At 36.3% G+C, this 20,924-nt stretch overlaps 1 protein-coding gene and 1 long non-coding RNA gene across 3 annotated transcripts in view; one reads left to right on the top strand and one right to left on the bottom strand.

Moving 5' to 3' along the window:
• Positions 1-8: 8 nt before the first annotated feature.
• On the bottom strand, positions 9-16,288 carry LOC141911381 (uncharacterized). Its single transcript, XR_012620029.1, has 4 exons — positions 16,257-16,288; positions 15,573-15,675; positions 341-460; positions 9-61 (listed from the first exon to the last, which is right to left on the bottom strand). It is a non-coding gene; the product is annotated as an uncharacterized LOC141911381 (long non-coding RNA).
• Positions 16,289-16,457: 169 nt separating this feature from the next.
• LOC141911007 (disks large homolog 1-like) overlaps positions 16,458-20,924 on the top strand; it is a 77,614-nt gene continuing 73,147 nt past the window's right edge. The window contains exons 1-2 of one of the 2 annotated variants that reach the window (XM_074801944.1): positions 16,458-16,710; positions 19,122-19,253. In XM_074801944.1, coding sequence (XP_074658045.1) covers positions 16,692-16,710; positions 19,122-19,253 — 151 coding nt within the window. In that variant the 5' untranslated portion in view covers positions 16,458-16,691. Of the gene's footprint in view, positions 16,714-19,121; positions 19,254-20,924 lie in introns of both variants that reach the window. The other variant, XM_074801943.1, reaches the window with a different exon arrangement.

Below are 20,924 nucleotides of genomic sequence, written 5' to 3'. Positions count from 1 at the left end.
TAATATTATGAGCTTCTAAATCTAAACTTAATTTCAGCGGAGTTTGCACATCATTGATACCCTGAAAATATATACAACCACTTCACAGTCGGACCTCAAAGAAAGTTAACATTTAAATTTGATAATTTCTAGCTATAAATCAGTGTAGGGTTAATTCCAGTCAAGATCTAGATACAAGATGCTTCTTCGATTGGTCTTAGGGACACTCATAGCATGTTCTTATCTAAAACTGTTCTTAAGATGAAAATGAGCTCAGCCAGATGTGATTTATGGATTTCAGTAGATATAAACTGGAGTGGCTGGCTCTCTCACTGGAGTCACTCGATATATCGATATATACCTGTTGAAGCAGACACTGTACCATAGCCTCGTTCTAATGTCGACAGGCGTAGCAGATCGGAGTACCCTGACCTTCGCCTTGATTACAATCAACCCCTAATTCTATTAAACACTCGACAACCTAAAAACAGAGAAGAACAAGAAACGAAATTCTTAATATGGACTTGACCGTTTAATCTAGAATCAAAATTAAAGAAAAAAATTTTTTTTTTTTTCAAATCATGAGTGGTAGGCATGAAGTTTTTGGCAGAATTTCAGAGGATCCGTATTCTGAGTGATTAAAAAAATCCTAATATTTCTCCCCTGAATTGAATCAGGGAGTTTTTATGAAAATCTTACGGCTGGGCCGTATGCAGCCCCGTCTATGGGTAGGTAAAATTTTTTTCATTTATTTAAGGCACTCTAAGGTGTATTCTGAGGGCTTTCTGGCTATCTTTCTTTTCTGACATTTTCCATGTACGGCAGAATCTAAATAATTTTTCATAATCTGAAAATTTGATTTGTTGATCATCATCTCATAGCAATGTAATCATTAATGCTTCCAAACCACAGAAAACTTATCTATGCAATTAAAAAACCTAAGATCGACTCATGTAGAAAATCCGCGACTAATGTAACGTTTATTTTTTCAAATAATTTATATTTGAGGAATCCCATGATGAAACATTGCATAGAATCATTCTATGCAATGGGTCCATCGTGCCATCATGATCTTTGACCCATGTGCATACTACTGATGAGGCCTATACAGATTGGAATAACATTTAAGATTTAAAATTGTTGACAAAAAAACAGGATACCAACCACATAAATTGTAAGACATAAACAACACATAACGCATGGAAAATATGAAGCGGAACTTGAACTTTTGGGGGTAGGAGCTTTCGCGCCCTCCCCCCCCCCCTGAATACGGCCCTACAGGTACGGGATCTCTGTGATAACAGCATGAAATGATGATTAATCATAAATACATTCCACTTACATCATGTGAACTACCGATCGATCGTACACTGTGTATGAAGTTTGTTAGACAATTTATTCACTTCAACAAAACTTCAACAAAATTTTTTCTCAGCTCTGCTGAGCTTAAAACTGGACCCGGCCGCCTATCTACCTTGGACATTACTGTTTTTTAGAATCGTGATCTATTTTACCATAACAGACCCGGCCGCTATAGAAATGAACTGAAGAAACAAAGTATCATTTTTGTTAAGCCTTGAAGTTGGAATTATTTATGTCACCACTTTGGGGTATCTATGCATTTATGAGAAATAAAGCTAGAGGTTTTCATCAATAAATCTTAATGTTTTTATTCTTCGATTTCAATAAATTATTCTAAAATTTAAGAAAAAAAAACAGGCAGCGGCTAAATTAGGAGGGGAGCTGTTGGGAATCAAAGAAATTTATTTTCATGGCCTTATTAAAGTTCTACAATATTGTTCAGCTGGCTACTGGCGTGTATTCAACCCGGCAGTAGAACCTTTTCATTCAACTTCTATAAGCTCTCAATGTAAATCCATTCAACAATAGAGACACAATTGCTGAGTTGTTGATATCATTCATACGCGCTATTGAATACGTCACCGGCTGACCACGGTGTACACAAGCGTATGCCATTCACCTCTGCACACTCACACTGTGAACATGCTACCGTGGATTCTCCTCCTGGCGATTTTCGCTGCGCTCCCGCTCTTGCTCCTGTTCCTGCTTCCTGAGGAACGACGTCTTTATGTTTTATGTGTTACTGTTCGTCTCCGTGCTGTCCTGTACTGTTCCGTGTTTATTAATCCGTTCTATTTTTCAGCATTTAACTCGTTTTATTTTTCAGGGCCGATTTCTCTGTCGAATTTCAACGTTTGCTGGAACAAAACTAATGTCCGAAAGCGTCAGCTCTCCTTCGCCGGTCACGTGTCGAGGATGTCAGACAAAGCGTCGGTCAGGAAATGGCTGCCCTCTACACGCCCTCATACGGAACACGAAAACCAGGATGACGAGGCCTCACTTCCCCCACCTATCTACAAAGTGTGCTGAGTGATGTCAATGACGGGCATATCTGTGGGATTGCGCGGGATACAAATGGAGCGGTTATACTGGATTGTCACGCTACTAGCATTCATTGTGTCCTTGTGACCGCCCGGATGAGGGATGATTCTACTGTCACGCTCTTTGTTTCTGGTATTCTGAGTAGGCTGAGGGATGATTCTACTGTCACGCTCTTTGATTTCTAGTTTGATTGCTAGTTTTCATTGTGTCCTTGTGACAACCTCGGTCAGTGGATGAAGTCTCTTGTCGGCTTGTGAGTGCTAGTTTCATTGTGTCCTTGTGACAACCTCGGTCAGTGGATGAAGTCTCTTGTCACGCCCGGATGAGGGATGATTCTACTGTCACGCTCTTTGTTTCTGGTATTCTGAGTCGGCTGAGGGATGATTCTACTGTCACGCTCTTTGATTTCTAGTTTGATTGCTAGTTTTCATTGTGTCCTTGTGACAACCTCGGTCAGTGGATGAAGTCTCTTGTCGGCTTGTGAGTGCTAGTTTCATTGTGTCCTTGTGACAACCTCGGTCAGTGGATGAAGTCTCTTGTCACGCTTTTGAGTGCTAGTTGAGATCCTGAATCTCAACCCGGTCAAGCTGGTTGTACTGCGCTATTTGTGTTTCGTGCAATTTTACAGGTGTGTCAGTTACTGACATCACCCAGTACATCCTGCAGTTAGATGGGGAATGTGAGGCGTTGTCATTCTGGTTTTCGCGTTCTGTGTGAGGGCGTGTAGAGGGCAGTATATTCCTGGCTGGCTCATTGTCTGGTGTTCTCGGCATGTGACCGGCGACGGAGAGCTGAAAAGCTTTCGAACATTAGTTTTGTTCCGTACCAGGTTTTCATCGCTCTTCTCTTTTTTTCATTTCAGGACTCCCAAGAAGTTGAAGAAGAAGATGCTAGAAGGCGACTACAGAAGATGCCGAAAAAAATACTGAACTCGGCAATCTTGAAAGTTAAGTTGATACCCACGTAAATTAGGATGATTATTAATGATGAAGAAATGTGTGACTACAAAATGTTTTTCTTTTTCTCAATTTCAGCTTCGACGAAACCCAAGAAGACAAAGAAGTACTTTGATTCCGAAAAAAATGATGTAAAATCGACAGACGATCACACAACTATATCTGTACTCCGATTTCAAAAAAAAAATTAGACAAAATTATCTTCAACCTTGTAAACTTTCGGACTACATGAAAAAAAAGACCAAATATTGTAAAATTATCGAAAAAAAATTATGTAAAATCGACCGACGATCACACAACTATATCTGTACTTCGATTCCCGCCTGTTTCGCTCCTGGCAGGTGTCTCACGATTGTAAGGGACACCAACTCAAAAAGTCGAACGAGAGCTCATCAACTAAGATCTGCCGATTAGAGAACAGTGCACAGAAGGGGCCAATTTGGATGAAACTCAACCAACCAACTTAGGAGATCCTCCGATAATGAACCCAGCCATCATAAAAGGTAATTTGATATTTGATACGAACTTAGAACATTTTAACTGATACTGAACCGAGCAAACTTGAAATGTAAGTTGATTTTTGGCGAACTGTATGTTTGCCTATGCAAATGGTCTGGAGAAGCAGTTTTCATTGAAAATGAATAGAGTACCGGTGTGTCAGCAAGGCGTAAACATTGGCTGTTGAACCAATAGTGTTGATTTTGGTGTCATGGTTTGGCTTAATGAGTTCTCGAGCCCACAAAAATTTCATAGTGATCGAGTTATAGTAGGGGACTTATTCTTGAAAAACACGTAAAAACCTGCTTTTTAGCACTAAGTAATGGCACGTTTTCATATATGAGAATTTGCATACTTGGAATTGAAATATATAAAAGTTCAATCCTTCCTGGAAGTGTTGCTATTTTTTTGCGACTCATCCCGATGTACTTTTCGACCTACAGGTCCTCACTTTATAAACCCCCAAAATTTTCTCGCTTCTATTTATCTGAGTTGACCTCATTACCTGAGCTACATTGAATGTGATTGGCTGTTTGTTGGATAAAGGGGAAACTCCGGGAACATCTGATGTAATTGGGAAAGCCCATTGGGAAAACCCAATGTAGAACCCAAAACAAAATGGCGAGCATTTCATTCGACTAGGTATCGTATGTTCGCTTATAATTTGTTCGGTGTTACGAATATAACTGAGTAGGCTATTCTAGGTATATTATTTATGGAAATTATTATGATAAATTCTAAATGAAATATTTTGTCATTACAGGATATCTTCTTTTAATCATTGCAGCTAAATTTCAACTATGAGAAAAACCAAGTTTGAGATCAACTACTCATCCAAAATCGACCAACTGGAACAGTGCACAGATGAGGCCAACCAGAATCCAACTTATCAACAAACAAACTTAAGATGATCCACGCCGATTACGAACCAAGCAATCATTACAGGTAACTTGATATACATGAAATTATTTCGATAAATTCTAAATGAAATACTTTGTCATTACAGGATATCTTCTTTTAATCATTGCAGCTAAATTTCAACTATGAGAAAAACCCAGTTTGAGATCAACTACTCGTCCAAAATCGACCAGCTTGAACAGTGCACAGATGAGGCCAACTAACTAACCAACTAATAGGATAATCGCCGATAACCAAAATCATAAAAGGTAACTTGATATACATGGAATTATTTCGATAAATTCTAAATGAAATATTTTTTCATTACAGGATATCTTCTTTTAATCATTGCAGCTAAATTTCAACTATGAGAAAAACCCAGTTTGAGATCAACTACTCGTCCAAAATCGACCAACTGGAACAGTGAACAGATGAGGTCAACTAACTAACCAACTAATAGGATAATCGCCGATTACCAAGCAATCATAAAAGGTAACTTGATATACATGGAATTATTTCGATAAATTCTAAATGAAATATTGTTTCATTACAGGATATCTTCTTTTAATCATTGCAGCTAAATTTCAACTATGAGAAAAACCCAGTTTGAGATCAACTACTCTTCCAAAATCGACCAACTGGAACAGTGCACGGATGAGGCCAACTAACTAACCAATTAATAAGATAATCGCCGATTATGAAACCAGCAATCATAAAAGGTAACTTGATATATGTGGAATTATGTCGATAAATTCTAAATGAAATATTTTGTCATTACAGGATATCTTTGTTTGCTCATTTCAGCTAAATCATATCTATATGAAACTGCCCAGCTTTAAATCAACGACTCATCAAATATCTACAGATAAGCTCTGGCCACTGAACAATCCAAGCTTGAATCAAATGCATCAACCAATTGTTCTAACCGATACTGAACCCAGCAAACTTGAAATGTAAGATGAGGCCAACTAGAATCCAACTTATCAACAAACAAACTTAAGATGATCAACACCGATTACGAACCAAGCAATCATTAAAGGTAACTTGATATACATGAAATTATTTTGATAAATTCTAAATGAAATATTTTTTCATTACAGGATATCTTCTTTTAATCGTTGCAGCTGAATTTCAACTATAAGAAAAAGCCCATCTTGAGATCAAACACTCGTCCAAAATCTACAAACTGGAACGGTGCACAGAAAAGGCCAGAACTGAACCCATCAATCTTTAAAGGTAAGTTGATATACATGAAATTACCTGTATAAAGAAATTTCAGTACTCATATGAATATCATTTAATAATTGACTATCATCAAAATCTATTTACCAATCCACATGGCTGAACTTATCTTCACTAGTCTTAAACAATGATGAACTAGTCCTTCTACTGCAATTAATTATTGGGGTTTGAATCAGCAATTGACGTCAATGAATTTTCTTTGTGAAAAACAGGGTGGCTTGTAATTTGAAATGACACATAAATTATGATAAATCTGTCTGAAATGTTTTGCTTTTTTCACTTTGTTTCAGCCAAACTACATCTCGGAAAAATTGGCCTGAAGACGACACTCACAAGTAGATGAATACTGATCGACCCATTTGTTGTTGAAAACTGCAGAAGCCCAAATGAGAAGTTGAGGAGCCAGCAATCTCTGCACTACTTTATTGAAGCTCTGTGGCCGGTAGTAAATTTAAATATAGCTAGGCAATGATTGCTTGAATATTAACAATATTAGACGAAATGATTGAGTGAAGACACTTAAATATTCTTTTGTCTGATAATTAAAATGTAGATTGGTCAGTTATTGATTAAAAGATTTTGTAAGTACGTACAATTAAGGTAAATTCAATATCTTATGTGACATTTGAAATTTTTCGAATGTACTGTAGACATTTCAGGCCTCATATGACTATTTTTTAACTAACAATCAAGATATAGATAGAACAATTTACTAATTAACCAATCGCTTAGATATAAGCAATCATTCAATGTCTTGTAATGTTTGATGAGAAATTCTTCTGGTGTAGATATTTCAAGGCCCCATTTAAATTTAGGTCGGCTTTACTTAAACATATATCAATTAAACTTTATCGTTGGTTAATAGATTTTTCTTTACAAATAATATATTGATAAATTTATAAAGATTGAGGCCATATTTTACAGTATATACTATGTGCTGCCTCACACATAACAGTAATGAATTTCATAAGATAGTGTCTAAGGCATTATCGAGGTCTGGTGTTATATGGGGAAAACTATGGACTACAGGTCTTTATGAAACAGTGATTTGGTCTCAACATTTTGACAAATCCAGAATAAACCAAAGCTTTAATTGATTTAATTCATTCCTGAAACACTGCGTCTTGTTTTGGGCGACGCATGATAATTGTTGTTTGACTGACAATTAGCATAAATACAGCCAGGAAAAATGGCTTAGATATTCACAATTAAGATGAATTCAATATTTGATGTTAGATCAAAACTTTTTATATCATAAATATTTATTGAAATATAGCTGAAATATATAATATATTTGAGCACATCTATAAATGAATCAGTCTCATTGACTGATCAGTTTTGTATCGCCAACTGCCGCGCATATAACGACTAGTCATGCTTTTCAATATTGCCAAAATTTACTCTAACCTAACTGATTCAATTAATATCTACAAGCCATACTGTGTGTCAAGTGACGCATATTAGATATAGTTTAACTGACAATTAGAATCTAAGATGAATTACTCATTAACGTATTACTTAGATCGATTAAGGTTAATTCAATTGTTATGTGAAATTATCTCTAATTCCATGGAAATTTAAAATGTAGCTGATACATGTGTATCTGAGCACATTTGTTTATCTGTATCTTAGTGAACCTATTGTGTCTTCATACAGCTGTATTAGTTTTGATACATATTGCCAAAATCATTTCACGCAGATTTACTTCCGATCGAAGGGAGATAAAACAAATCTGTGCACAAATACATTCCTGGATTTGGAAGGGGGAATATTTCAATTTCACTGTGTATGTCAGATTGAAAGCCTTATTCTGACAGGATATCCTAAACTTAGGTCTTATTCCTCATGCTAATAGCTCTCTTTTACTAACCCCTCTCCTTCGAACTATTTTCTAGCATCATGACTCGCACCGCACCAGGGAGGTCAGGTCATAACAAGGTCTTTCGGTCCTTATACACAGTGTACTATATCAGGGAAAAAAAGATTATATAGCCATTCGGCTAAGGGAGTTTTTAATCTACCACTAAAAATATGCTTTTTTATCTTTAACTTCTGATGAATTCAAATAGTGACGAATTCACCACATCTGAAATTCTACTCATGTAGATTTTCAGGCTCCATATGAATATTGTTCAACTGACAACTAAAATATAGCTAGTATGATTATTAATTAATGGTCCGCTTAGATACCTAGAATTCAATTAAAATCAATTCAATATAATGAATATAAGTGAAACTTATTCAAAATTGCGCAGTGGATGAGACGACTGTATCGTGCAATGTCATCTGCGTCTAACTGGGCCACATGTGTGTGGGATCTGTTGAATCAGTTAGGTTTTGGGGAATTCTGGGTTAGTTAAGCTAGGTATCAAAAGCTCTGATGCAAAATCAGCAGTTCAAATAGTGATTAATTCAAATTTGTACCGGATCTGAAATTCTTCTCGTGTAGGAATTTCAAGCCCCATATAAAATATTGTCCGAGACAATTTCAATTATAGCTAGGACATTATCAATTAACTAATTGATTAGGTATCTAATTCAGCATCTTCATATAAGGTGAAAGTGCTCAAATCTAAACCATAAGGGTTGATAAGACAACTGTATAATTTAATATTGATTGATATATAAATAATACTGGGTATGTTTTAAGTCTGTCTCTTGTGTGTGGGATTTATTGAATCTTTAAGGCTTTGCAGAATTCTGGATTTGTCGAGGTGTGGGAATGATTCAAGGTTTCTTAAATCTGTAGAACCATGTTACTTACAGGATCAGTGTGCTCAATGCTGGCAGCGCACTCACTCTTCAGTTAGTTACATTATCATAATTACAAGATCATTGTATATATTAGGAGCAATATTTAGAATAAATGAAATGGATTAGAATACCATTCACTGGGTACAGATGTCACCATCTGTGGGTAGAAAACATCTCTTAAGTTTATTAACAGACGATGAAGTAAATTTTATAATACGAACATGGTTTAGCTGACAATCGAAATATATATAGGCCAATATTACTAGCAGGTTTGCACTGTATGATGGGCCTGGGTTTCAATAAAAGACACAAAGAATTTCAAGAAGATAGAAAAGAAAACAGTTCAAAAATAATTTGATAAGATTGATTATGCATTACTAAATTTGTTGTAACTCTGGTATTCCTAGAGATGACTATAGATGCTTTAGTTGAGTTGTTGTTAAACTATAATAATCAACCATTGCTTAGATATTTAGAATATAGATGAATTATTATATGAGTTGAATTTCATAAATATCATTTAAGACTCTTATCAAAATCTACATAACGATCCACATTGCTGATCTTATATATGAATTGACATGATAATTATGATCAGTGATATTCGAAAGGATTTTCTGCTCAAAAGGTTCTGCTCTTTTCTTCAGCTTGCCGTTTCAGACTGATTGGAAGATAGTTTGAATGAACCGGAATCAAATTTCCCAATTATGTACTTCGATTTCAGACATACTCGAGAAAAACTACTATAAAATCTAAAAAATTAGACGGTGAAAACGACAAAAAAATTAAAGTTAGACAAAATCCTCCCACCTTGTAAACTTTCGGACTAGTTACATGAAAAAAAGACCAAATATTGTAAAATATAGTTATTTCCAAAATCTCGATGTATCAAATTAGGCAGAAAAAAAATAGATAAAATTATTCAACCTTGTAAACTTTCGGACTAGTTACATGAAAACAAGACCAAATATTGTAAAATATAGTTATTTCCAAAATCTCGATGTATTAAATTAGGCAGAAAAAAAATAGATAAAATTATTCAACCTTGTAAACTTTCGGACTAGTTACATGAAAACAAGACCAGATATTGTAAAATATAGTTATTTCCAAAATCTCGATGTATTAAATTAGGCAGACAAAAAGTTAACCCCAATCAGTCACTCAATATGTGCTTCGACTATTTAAACGGTGAAAACAACCAAAAAAATTGAAGTTAGACAAAATTATTAAACGTTGTAAACTTTCGGACTAGTTACATAAAAAAAAGACCAAATATTGTAAAATTATCTTCAACCTTGTAATATAGTTATTTCCAAAATCAGAATTAGGCAGAATAAAAGATTGTTTGAATGAACCGGAACCGAATTACCAATTATGTTCTCTGTAAAAACGACCGCCGATCACGCAACTATATCTGTACTTCGACTTCCGATTTTGAAAAAAACCACCGTTTCGCTCCCGGAAGGTGTGTAGGTTTGTAAGGGACACCAACTCGAAAAGTCAAACGAGAGCTTGAGGTCAACAACTCATCAAAGATCTGCCGATTAGAGAACAGTGCACAGAAACCAACCGACTTAGGAGATCCTCGTCGATGATGAAACCAGCAATCATAAAAGGTAACTTGATATACATGGAGTTATTACGATGATTTCTAAATGTCGTGATTACAGGATATATATCTTTACTCATTGCAGCTAAGTTTCAACTAAAAGAAAGAGACCAGCTTAAAATCAACTACTCATCTGAAATCTACGGATTTGAACAACCCACAGAAGAATCAAACTCATTAGATGGAAATTACCGGTATAAAGAAATTTCAGGCCTCATATGAATATCATTTGATAAGTGATTATCATCGAAATCTATTTACCTGTCCACATGGCTGATCTTAGAACTTTTATCTTTACTAGTCTTACACCTTGGAGTAAGAAATTTTTCAAATGATTACTCCAAGCTTAAACATTGATGAACTAATCCTACTACTGCAATTATTTATTGGGGTTTAAATCGGCAATTGACGTCAATGAACCTAATTCTGATTTTGGAAATAACTATATTAACTAAGTGAAAAACACGGTGGCTTGTAATTTGAAATGACATGTAAGTTATGATAAATCTGTCTAAAATGTTTTGCTTTCTTCACTTTGTTTCAGTCAAACTACATCCTGGAAATAATGGTCTGAAGAAGACACCCACAACGATTTCTGATTGACCCATTTGCTGATGAAAACTGCAGAAGCCCAGATGAGAAGTTTAGGAGCCAGCGACAGATTAAACACTCAACGATGGATTCTTCTACAATCAATGATTTCTATAAAACATTTTATCAGGAGCAGCAGAGACAATAGTGAATCTTATAAACACTGATTCAAGCGACAAAGCTAATGGATTATCTCATAAACACTGATTCAGGATAAACACTGTTTTAAAAGCAGCAAAGACAATAGTTTATCTTATTAGGAGCAGCATAGATAATAGTGCATGTTATAAACACTGAAATCCAGGAGCGGCGAAGACAATAGTGGACTTCTGTAGTAAAGTATTGATTTTTTTGCTTATCACCTTTTTCAAACCAGTCTGATGGATAATATAGTGTTTTCAAGGAAACTATTTGATAATGTTTATGCAATGTGAGAGTCTAATAAAAGCTAAGTTCCATTAATGCACGATTTTGGTCTTTGAGAACTTGGTCGATAGATAAGTCAAGTTAAGTTAGTCACTAGGGGTAAATGGTCGTGTCGAGTGCCTAGTTTTGACTCGTAGGTCTGTTGAGTTAACTCCTAAACTGAGATATAGTTTCAACATGAATTGTGAGTTTAATCTTCCAACTTACCATAGTTAAACATAGTCAACTGTGGCTTGTCCGTGTAGATATCACATAGTTAGGAAACATAGAACATAACGTTAGACCAGTGTTTAACTATTTGCTGAATTGTAGATGTACAAATTTGACGGCATTGATATTTTCGAAGGTAACCAATTTGAAAATTTTGAAACAAATCGTAGATTTCGATTTAAGCCTCCATCAATCTGTTTGATTATCACAGCTACGTATTTGAAATCGAAAGCTTTATTGGAAAGGAGACCATTATTTACATTTGAGAGGTAAAACTAGGAATAACAAGGCATTAAGTTATAGTTAGGACTAATTTTTAACGTTTTAACATTGTTTATAGCTGTTTGAACTTCTTTTATTGTAATGGGTTAATCCATATCACGAGATGGCTCTCGTGAATAATCACTTAGCTTCAAATCGGGTGTATAATGATTATTAAGGAGTGGCAGTGAATCAGTAGCGCTTTCTTAAAATGGGCCCAGAACTTAACAGTGAAAAAATGCCTGCAGTTGTAAATAGAGGAGTATAAATAATACATAACTACAAACTACAAGTACATAAATTAATTCTAAAAAATAAAAAAAAACCAATAAATAATAAATAGAATAAACAACAATACAAACAAACAACAAATTAATATTCTATTTACATGAAAAGGCATTTTTTCAAATATTTATCAATAAGGTTCTTCATTTATCGAACAACCTTCCCTAAGTATAGCGAAAACCCGAGATCTTTTCTGTTGTTATTCAAAGCATTATATCGGACTCAGTTATTGTAATGAACAAAACAAATAACCATAAACCTTAACTAAATCGAAAACATTTAAAAAAATAACTGATATGATAGAATGCTTTGAATAACTGTGATGAAAGATCGACCCGTCCTTTCAACTAGCCGCGCTCAATCACTGCTGTGACTGTTCATTTTTATACATGTTCTAAAATCTGGTACATACATTTTACTTTTTAGAAAGAATTTACAACAGCTATAAACTTAAGTTAATGATGTTATTGATTAGTTTCCGATTGTATAATTATGTTGAAGCTGCCAGGAAAAACGTCAGAATACTTAGTATGTAATGTCAAGGTGTTTGGAAATCTTTAAGACAAGGCAAAGTTGGCAAAATTCTAGTTTTCTAGTGAAAGTAATGATTAATTGATACTAAGAGTTCCAGAGTGAATCTGAGTTTCTCATCTCTAGTTTTGATGCTTTTATGTTGGAGACTGTTATTGTAACACAGTTCCCGTGTTTGTAAATTAGGAACTTGCAGGATGATTCCTCGATTAAGATATTATTGTTGCGTGAATAAAACAATGTACATTTTCATCATTCATGTTGAAACTTTTCAGTTGTTAAGTTTTATAGCAACAATTTCACTTTGGTGCTTTTCAGTGGTTCATAAAATACTGATTTAATTAAGGGCCTGTCGAAAATAGTAGCAGTTTCTTGATAACTTTAGGATATAATGCTAATTGGTCAATTGTCCTAGCTTTGTTTTGATTATCGGTTTAACCGTGTCTGTGTGGGGCCTGTAATATCTGGACAAGAAGAATTTCTGATCTTTATATAGAGTTGTATTTATATCTACGATCAAGTTGAATAATACAATTAAGAAGTTACCGTAGCTTCCTCAGTCAAACCATATTTGTTTGAAGATACTTACTTGATTTATCTTGAATTATCACGAAGGAAAACCTTTATAATAGTTTGCAGGGTTTGATCTGAGGAATAAATGCCACTTGACCTTGGGGCAAGCATATGTAATATCACTGCCCCCTCAAAAATCAACTTGTCCTCCATGAATATTCTGATTGTGACACAAAAATCCCTTGCATCGAGTGGGATAAAAGCTTTGAGACATAGAATTACTCAAGCCCGGTGGATGAGTGATTATGATAACCTTCATGCCCTAATGAAAATATATTTGTCCCGCGCAATTGGACTAGTGCTTACATCAGACCCTGCTTTGTTTCAAATGTAAAATTTGTGGAAAAAGTAGTTGATAATGTTTGAAGAAATCTCTTAAAGACGAGGAAAATTTGGCATTGTTTTTAGTTTTCTAGTAATAATTAAGATTAATTAGTTAGCCTTGCGCTTTCCAGAGTGAGTGATTTTTTAGGTTAAATGCTTTTATTTTGAACTGTTTTGAAATAACCCTTAAGCCACCAGGGTATAATTGTAGTGCAAGAATAAAACGACAGACATGTTTTTCATTCATGTTAAAACTGTTCAATTGTTTAGTTAAGTGTATTGCAACTTTTTTACTGTGGTGCTCACCTATGGTTCATAAAATACTATTTTCATTAAGGCCCTAATGGAAAATAGAGGAGCAAAATAGAGGAGCAGTCTCTTGATAAATGAGGATATATGAACAGTGTGAATTAGTTGATTGTGCCAGCAATATATGGACTCTTAAAGACAAAGGCAAAGGTGGCAAAACTCTTAGTTATCTTGTAAAATAATATTTATGAAAATTAAATCAAAGACTCTTTAGTTAATCATAAGCTTTCCAGATTGAATTTTTTTTTATCTCTGGTTTTTGTATTTTATGTTGGAGACTTTTTTGAAATACAGGTCATGTTTTTGTAAATGACTGAGGCACTTCCTCAAGTATATGGATACCTGTCATTTAGGTATGATTGTTGTTGTGGGGATCAAATGACACGTTCATGTCAATTGTTCATAAAACACTGATTTATTAAGGTCCTATTGAATAAAGTTGAGCTTTTTCTTGACAACTGAGATGTCCTCAATCTCGATGTCATTTGAAAAGTTGACGATGATAGATTCATATTTCATGAAATATAACAAAGTGTCGGTTATATTGACCTCATGAATTGTCAAATTCATAATCTTACGACTTTCAGACTAGTCAAATTTTCGGTGTTTTATGGATCAAAGTTTACAATTCTTTGTGCACTTTTGTTATTTTCCTATTGATGCAAATTGTAGTTGAAATGTATCGTAGATAAAGACTTATAAATACCTTACATGTAACTTTTGTGGTTTTAAAGTTAGTACAATTTCATACATAGAACATTTTTAATAGAAATAAAATTCCTATTAAAATTTGAGAAAATAAGCTAAAAGTTAATAATTTGATATGTGAAAATAAATGATGTAAAGAATGTAAATCAGATTTATTACTTAATCCTACGCTTTCCAGAGTATTTGGCCAGGTTTATCTCTGGTTTTAGTGCGGGGGCCATGGACAATTGAGTCCATGGTTGTGCCATAGACTTTTTTGTTTTAGAGTCTATGTTTGGACCAAGGGGCGTATAAACACTCATTTATAGTTTATACGCCTATGGTGGTTGGACAAATTGTTTTTGAAAGTCCACGTGTTTGAGGAGCTTACGTTATAATTCCTCAAGCACAAACCTGGCATTTTGTATAATTGTTGTATGAGAATAAATATGATTTTGAAATTCGTCATTCGTTGAGTTATGCAACAAGTGTAACTAAAACAAAGCACTACTAAATAAAAAGACTATATGCACCAGAGAAAACCTACCAATTTATGTTTCAGATGCATTTGTTTATATCTGGTATTGCATACACTCATTGGCAGAGGTGGTTGAATACACAGATAGCATCCCTAGTGATGATTTCTAATGAGTGCAATAGCTCATCGGACTTCGTTTTAGTCGTGCATAGTTAGCTTACACCTCTTAAGTGCATAGTCTTCGTTTTAGTAGCACATAGGCCTAGTAGTAACACCCCCATTTCACTGCCCTTCTATTAAATTCACTGCTTTTCACGGTCGGCCCGTGAATCATTCTGATGAATTCAATAGGGGAGAGGAGATGGAGAGGGGAGGCTGTAATTCAACGGGAAAAGTTTCAAAAGTTTGAAGAACACATGAAGATACCAAAAGCAAGATGAGCTTAGATTATCTCACAGCAAACAAACAATCAGCATCCAGCCAGCTGAACAGTTGTCAGGATGTGATATAATCAATAATGAATGTGACATGTACACAGATATATAACAGGCATATGTACCTTTAGTAAACCGAGTTCGCACGCCGATAGTAGAAGTCTTGGATTGAATCCTGCCACCCATCCTATTATATAAATACACTTACTATAGCATACTCCAATGAATCTGAAAAAAAAACAAAACATCAACAAATTTTTACAAAATCACTGCTGGATTTCATATATACAGGTCATATATCCATAGGCAGTAGGACCTGGTTCAAGTTCTGGGACCTGGTTCAAGTTCTAGGACCTGGTTCAAGTTCTAGGACCTGGTTCAAGTTCTATCTAGGACCTGGTTCAAGTATTAAATTAGGACCTGGTTCAAGTTCTAGGACCTGGTTCAAGTTCTAGAGGACCTGGTTTAACACAGTTCTAGGTAACATTAGAGGTGTTTTTATTTAAGCAACTCTTATAAAATCGCTTTGCTCCGTCGATTACTGTCACGTGGTACAAATCGAATCGCTTTAAATAAATAAATTACCATACTCTCCACAACCGGAACCTGAATTTTCTGCGATTGAAAAAGCCGCCATTTTGTTTTTGATCTATCACCGAACGCTCCACTGTCGGAAAAAGCGCTTCGATGAGCGATTTGGTCGCGTTGGGTTAAATAAATGGCGATTTGGTTAAATATATGGATGTTGTAGGCAAATCGTTGTAGGCGTGTTGCTTAAATAAAAACGCCTTAGGATACAGAAACCATACCAAAGTTTTGCTCGATAGAGAAGATAGAGACCGGTAACCAGTCTATTATCTGCCCGCGAAGTAGCAATCCTCGCTTGCCATCAGTGGAATCCTCGCTTGCCACAGTCGCGGTGAGTCGGATCAAACCGTCACCTGGCGGGCAGTGCGTTAAACGAATGAGTCACATGACCACACGGCCGCCATTTTGCCCGTACACAGCAACGAAACACAGCGTTTTAAAAATCGATTTCATGTTTTGACGCTGACGAGGATAAACGTGCTATTCTGATTCACACGGGATTATCGCTAATCGCTAATCGAAGCGCGAATATTCACGGATTATCGGCTAGCGTCGGTTACGATTTTCGCAGATTTAAACGTCGGTTTTTAAGCGGTGTCAAACCTCGACCAACCGAACCGGTTCACACCTCTCTAGCACATACACAGGATTCAAACATGCCAGTTCGTAAACAAGGTGGTAAGGCTATTCTAAAACATTCTAATTTTAACGCACCTCATATTTCCGCGCCCTGCCTACCTCTCTTTTTATCCGATGTAAAAATCTAATTGGGCAAACTCGCGAAAACCTCGATAATTCAAGTTCAAAACAGTGCAATAAAATCTAGTTTGAATTGTTTCAATGTTCTTGGCAGCGCTGCCAAATTCCTCTAAACTGCCCCTCCCCCCTAACTTTACCTTCTACTGTGTGAGCTAGAGTTAGTTGATACTAAATCAACGTTACTTAAAATAAGGGTACCCTATTCTCTAAAAGTTATTCTCTATGAAGTAACTGGGGTTTCGTTTGTTTTGCAATCTATGCAAGGTGTCAGTCAGAGGGTGTTAACAGATGAGCCACCCCTACGTTATACAGCTTAACGCACAGATCAGTCATAGCTACAGTGAATCAACTATCATTGTGAAATTTCATCGATTATATTCAAGTAGTAATTGAAAGTGAACATCCAACAATGTCCATACTACATGCATAGATCTTTGCTATGTTCATCGAAGATCAACCCATCTGCTCTGAAATAAACCCTAAGCCGAGGAAACCTTTTGAACAAAAGTTCTGTACCTTCGGCCGCGAATCACGCGACTAAATCCGTATTTTAATTTCCGATTTCAAAATCAAAACCCCTGTTAAAGTTTTCTTGCAGATGTGATGGGTTTGTATTGTAAGGGACATCAAATAAACGCAAACCAAATGGAATTTAGGCCTACCTATCAAATAAATAACATGGTCAATCCATAAAATTAGACCCATTCTACTGGTCCAATGTCTATTACAACTTTGAGACTCAGAGAGGATATTGGGCGGCCTAGCGCAGTTAGTTATGTTATTACTGATGACGATGCTTAAATGACCAGCTCAGCTGAACTAAAACATCGACTTTTAATCCGTCTGTCATGATTGAAAGTTTGCGAAAAAGTCCTCCATAAATGGGGTTGAAAAGTGAAAAAGCGACTCCAAAACACTGACTGAGGTATATCACCCGATTTCCTCAAGCAACGCTGAAATATAGGCTTCTAATTAGGCATGGCCAAATTTGACTCGGGTCTGATCCGTGCCAGTCGTCTCCGTGTGATCGCGGCTTTTAACTCTTGAAACACTAATGGACACGAGAATATTGACGGGGAATTCTTGTATCGCGTAAAACAATGTGGTTATTCTAGTTATTGATTTGTTCCGTCTCGAAAAATATCAACTGAGAACAACTTTAACCGATGTTAATACCATGTTTTACATCTAGTTAAATCAATAGTTTCTATCGCAAATGGCTCCTTTAAGTACATCAATGAAAACAACAACAGCAGCGTAGGCCCCAGACATCGGTCTATAGACGAAACGCGGAAATACAATCAGTGTTTTCAATAAGAAATTAACAAGCCAGGTCCCTTTTTGAAAAACAGGAGGGTCCCATAATATGTCACAGTCCCTGAAACGAAAGCTGGTTTGAAAAAACTGGCGGGTCCTTTACAAACAACAGACGGGTCTGGGACCTGGCTCTTATTGAAAACACTGACAATTCGTTTTTCTGAATCATTCATTTTCCATCTATTTTCTTGTAAACCTCTTCGAAAAGTCCCGAATATTGGAATAGCACGAAAAAGGCAAAGTTTTGTAAATATCTATATAAAGCCGTAATATCTGATAATACAAAATCGTGGCTAAAATATGAAAGGCGCCTGCATTAAAAATCATACGGCCATCATTCAAAAATCTTTGTGGTGAATATGAATTTGTAGAAATAAATATAGTGTTGTTAGGCTAAACAAAAATGATACCTTGTTTCTCTGCAGCGGCCGGGTCATTTTTGTAAAATATGATAAAATTTATAAACAGTTCATTTCTATAGCGGCTGGGTCTGTTATGGTAAAATTGATCACGATTTTTAAAAAAAAGTAATGTATAGGGTAGATAGGCGGCCGGCCGGGTCAACATTTAAGCTCAGCAGAGCGGAGAAACAAGGTATCAATTTTTTTTAGCCTTATAGCTCTCTCTCCAATAATGAATATGAGTCGTGCTTCGATAGATTCAAGGGTCGGGAACCAAAAGCTAATAGAACTATTTACATCCTAAAATGGCACTTTATTGTCCTAATAGGCAATATTAATCATACTCCTGCGCTGAGATGCACCAATTATCTTTGTTGACAAAATGAAAACGGTGCTCAATAAAATTTGATTGACTTGTAAAAGTCTCAAGTCCCCTAAAGCGTCAATTTAAGCAAAAAATTCCTATATTTCTATCCCGTTTTTTGTGTGTCATGAAATCAATGGAGGTGCGATATCGATACTGATTATAACGCCGCGTAGTTTGTTCTATCCGACGACCGGATTAAATCGCTGTATTATTCTGTGATGTCGGTTTATCTGTATTTTCAGATGCCCACCGGGCATTGGAATTACTGGAGGATTATCATTCGAAATTGAACAGCCAATCAGATCGTCCGTTGCGTACGGCTATCGAACGAGTTATTCGCATTTTCAAAAGTCGTCTGTTTCAAGCGTTACTCGGTAAGTGATATCCCTTAGCGGCGGGGTCAGTACCCCCTTTCCCTGGAGTCGGTATACCCAAAGCCCCCATTCCCTGGATCAAGCAATTGATGTACCCCTGCTCATCTCGTGGTTGGTATAACCTGGGGGGCATGACCCCTCTCCCTGGGGCTGGTTTAAACTCCAGGCGTGTTCCCAGAATTTCATTCAATGGCTGGCCCAAATCGAGTCAATATGGATAGGCCCATGTTGTGTATGGATGGTAAAAAAGGCAACAAAAACTTTTTATGATTTTATTATCATATTGAAGCCGGTATGGTTGGTACAAGGGATGAGTATTTAACGAATAAAAAACCCACGGTACCTCTGATGATGAGGTTTAGTTTGACAGTTCGCTGCAGTCAGGGATGAGTATTGTTGGTGTGTTGGTAGAATATCTGATAGCAGTTCGGGTATTGGTAGAAAAGGCCTCTCAGAGACCAGGGGTATTGGTAGAATAGGCCTCTCAGAGTTCAGGGGTATTGGCTGAAGAGGGATATCAGAGAACAGTTTGGGTATTGGTAGAATAGGAATATCGGTGAACTGTTCGGGTATTGGCAGAATAGGAATATCAGAGAACAGTTAGGAGGGTATTGGCAGAATAGGAATATCAGAGAACAGTTAGGAGGGTATTGGTAGAATAGGAATATCAGAGAACAGTTAGGAGGGTATTGGTAGAATAGGAGTATCAGAGAACAGTTAGGAGGGTATTGGTAGAATAGGAATATCAGAGAACAGTTAGGAGGGTATTGGTAGAATAGGAATATCAGAGAACAGTTAGGAGGGTATTGGCAGAATAGGAGTATCAGAGAACAGTTAGGAGGGTATTGGTAGAATAGGAATATCAGTGAACTGTTCGGGTATTGGCAGAATAGGAATATCAGAGAACAGTTAGGAGGGTATTGGTAGAATAGGAATATCAGTGAACTGTTTGGGTATTGGCAGAATAGGAATATCAGAGAACAGTTAGGAGGGTATTGGTAGAATAGGAATATCAGTGAACTGTTCGGGTATTGGCAGAATAGGAATATCAGAGAACAGTTAGGAGGGTATTGGCAGAATAGGAATATCAGTGAACTGTTCGGGTATTGGCAGAATAGGAATATCAGAGAACAGTTAGGAGGGTATTGGTAGAATAGGAATATCAGTGAACTGTTCGGGTATTGGCAGAATAGGAATATCAGAGAACAGTTAGGAGGGTATTGGTAGAATAGGAATATCAGAGAACAGTTTGGGTATTGGTAGAATAGACATGTACCGTATTGCGCGTTGGTAGTTTTGAGTAATTAATTAAGCGAGGGATTTAGTCCTCTGTGACTGCTGCGTTTATGTATTCCTGTTGGCAGCAGGCTCTCGCTCCGTTCTCTTGCTCCGTTCTCTTGCTCCGTTCTCTTGCTCCGTTCTCTCGCTCTGCACCGCCGCTTGTTATTATTAATTCTACTGTAGTCAACCGATGATGGCACCGAACTGCTGCGGCGAGTGAGTGACTCTCTTCAGATATCTCACCGATAAAGAGTCCAGTTTCCATCCGGTTCTCTGAAATATCTGGCCGATAATTCTGAGAACTGTTTAGTGGTCCTGAAAAAACCACCGGGTTGCTTAGCAATTTAATAATGAGCTGAATATTTTTCAACTCTCTCGCGACCGACCTTT

This window comes from Tubulanus polymorphus, chromosome 9 (assembly GCF_964204645.1).
Source record: "Tubulanus polymorphus chromosome 9, tnTubPoly1.2, whole genome shotgun sequence".
Classification (NCBI taxonomy): Eukaryota; Metazoa; Nemertea; class Palaeonemertea; order Tubulaniformes; family Tubulanidae; genus Tubulanus; species Tubulanus polymorphus.
The sequence above is the reverse complement of the archived record's forward strand: the minus strand, read 5'-3'. Positions and strand labels throughout refer to the sequence as shown.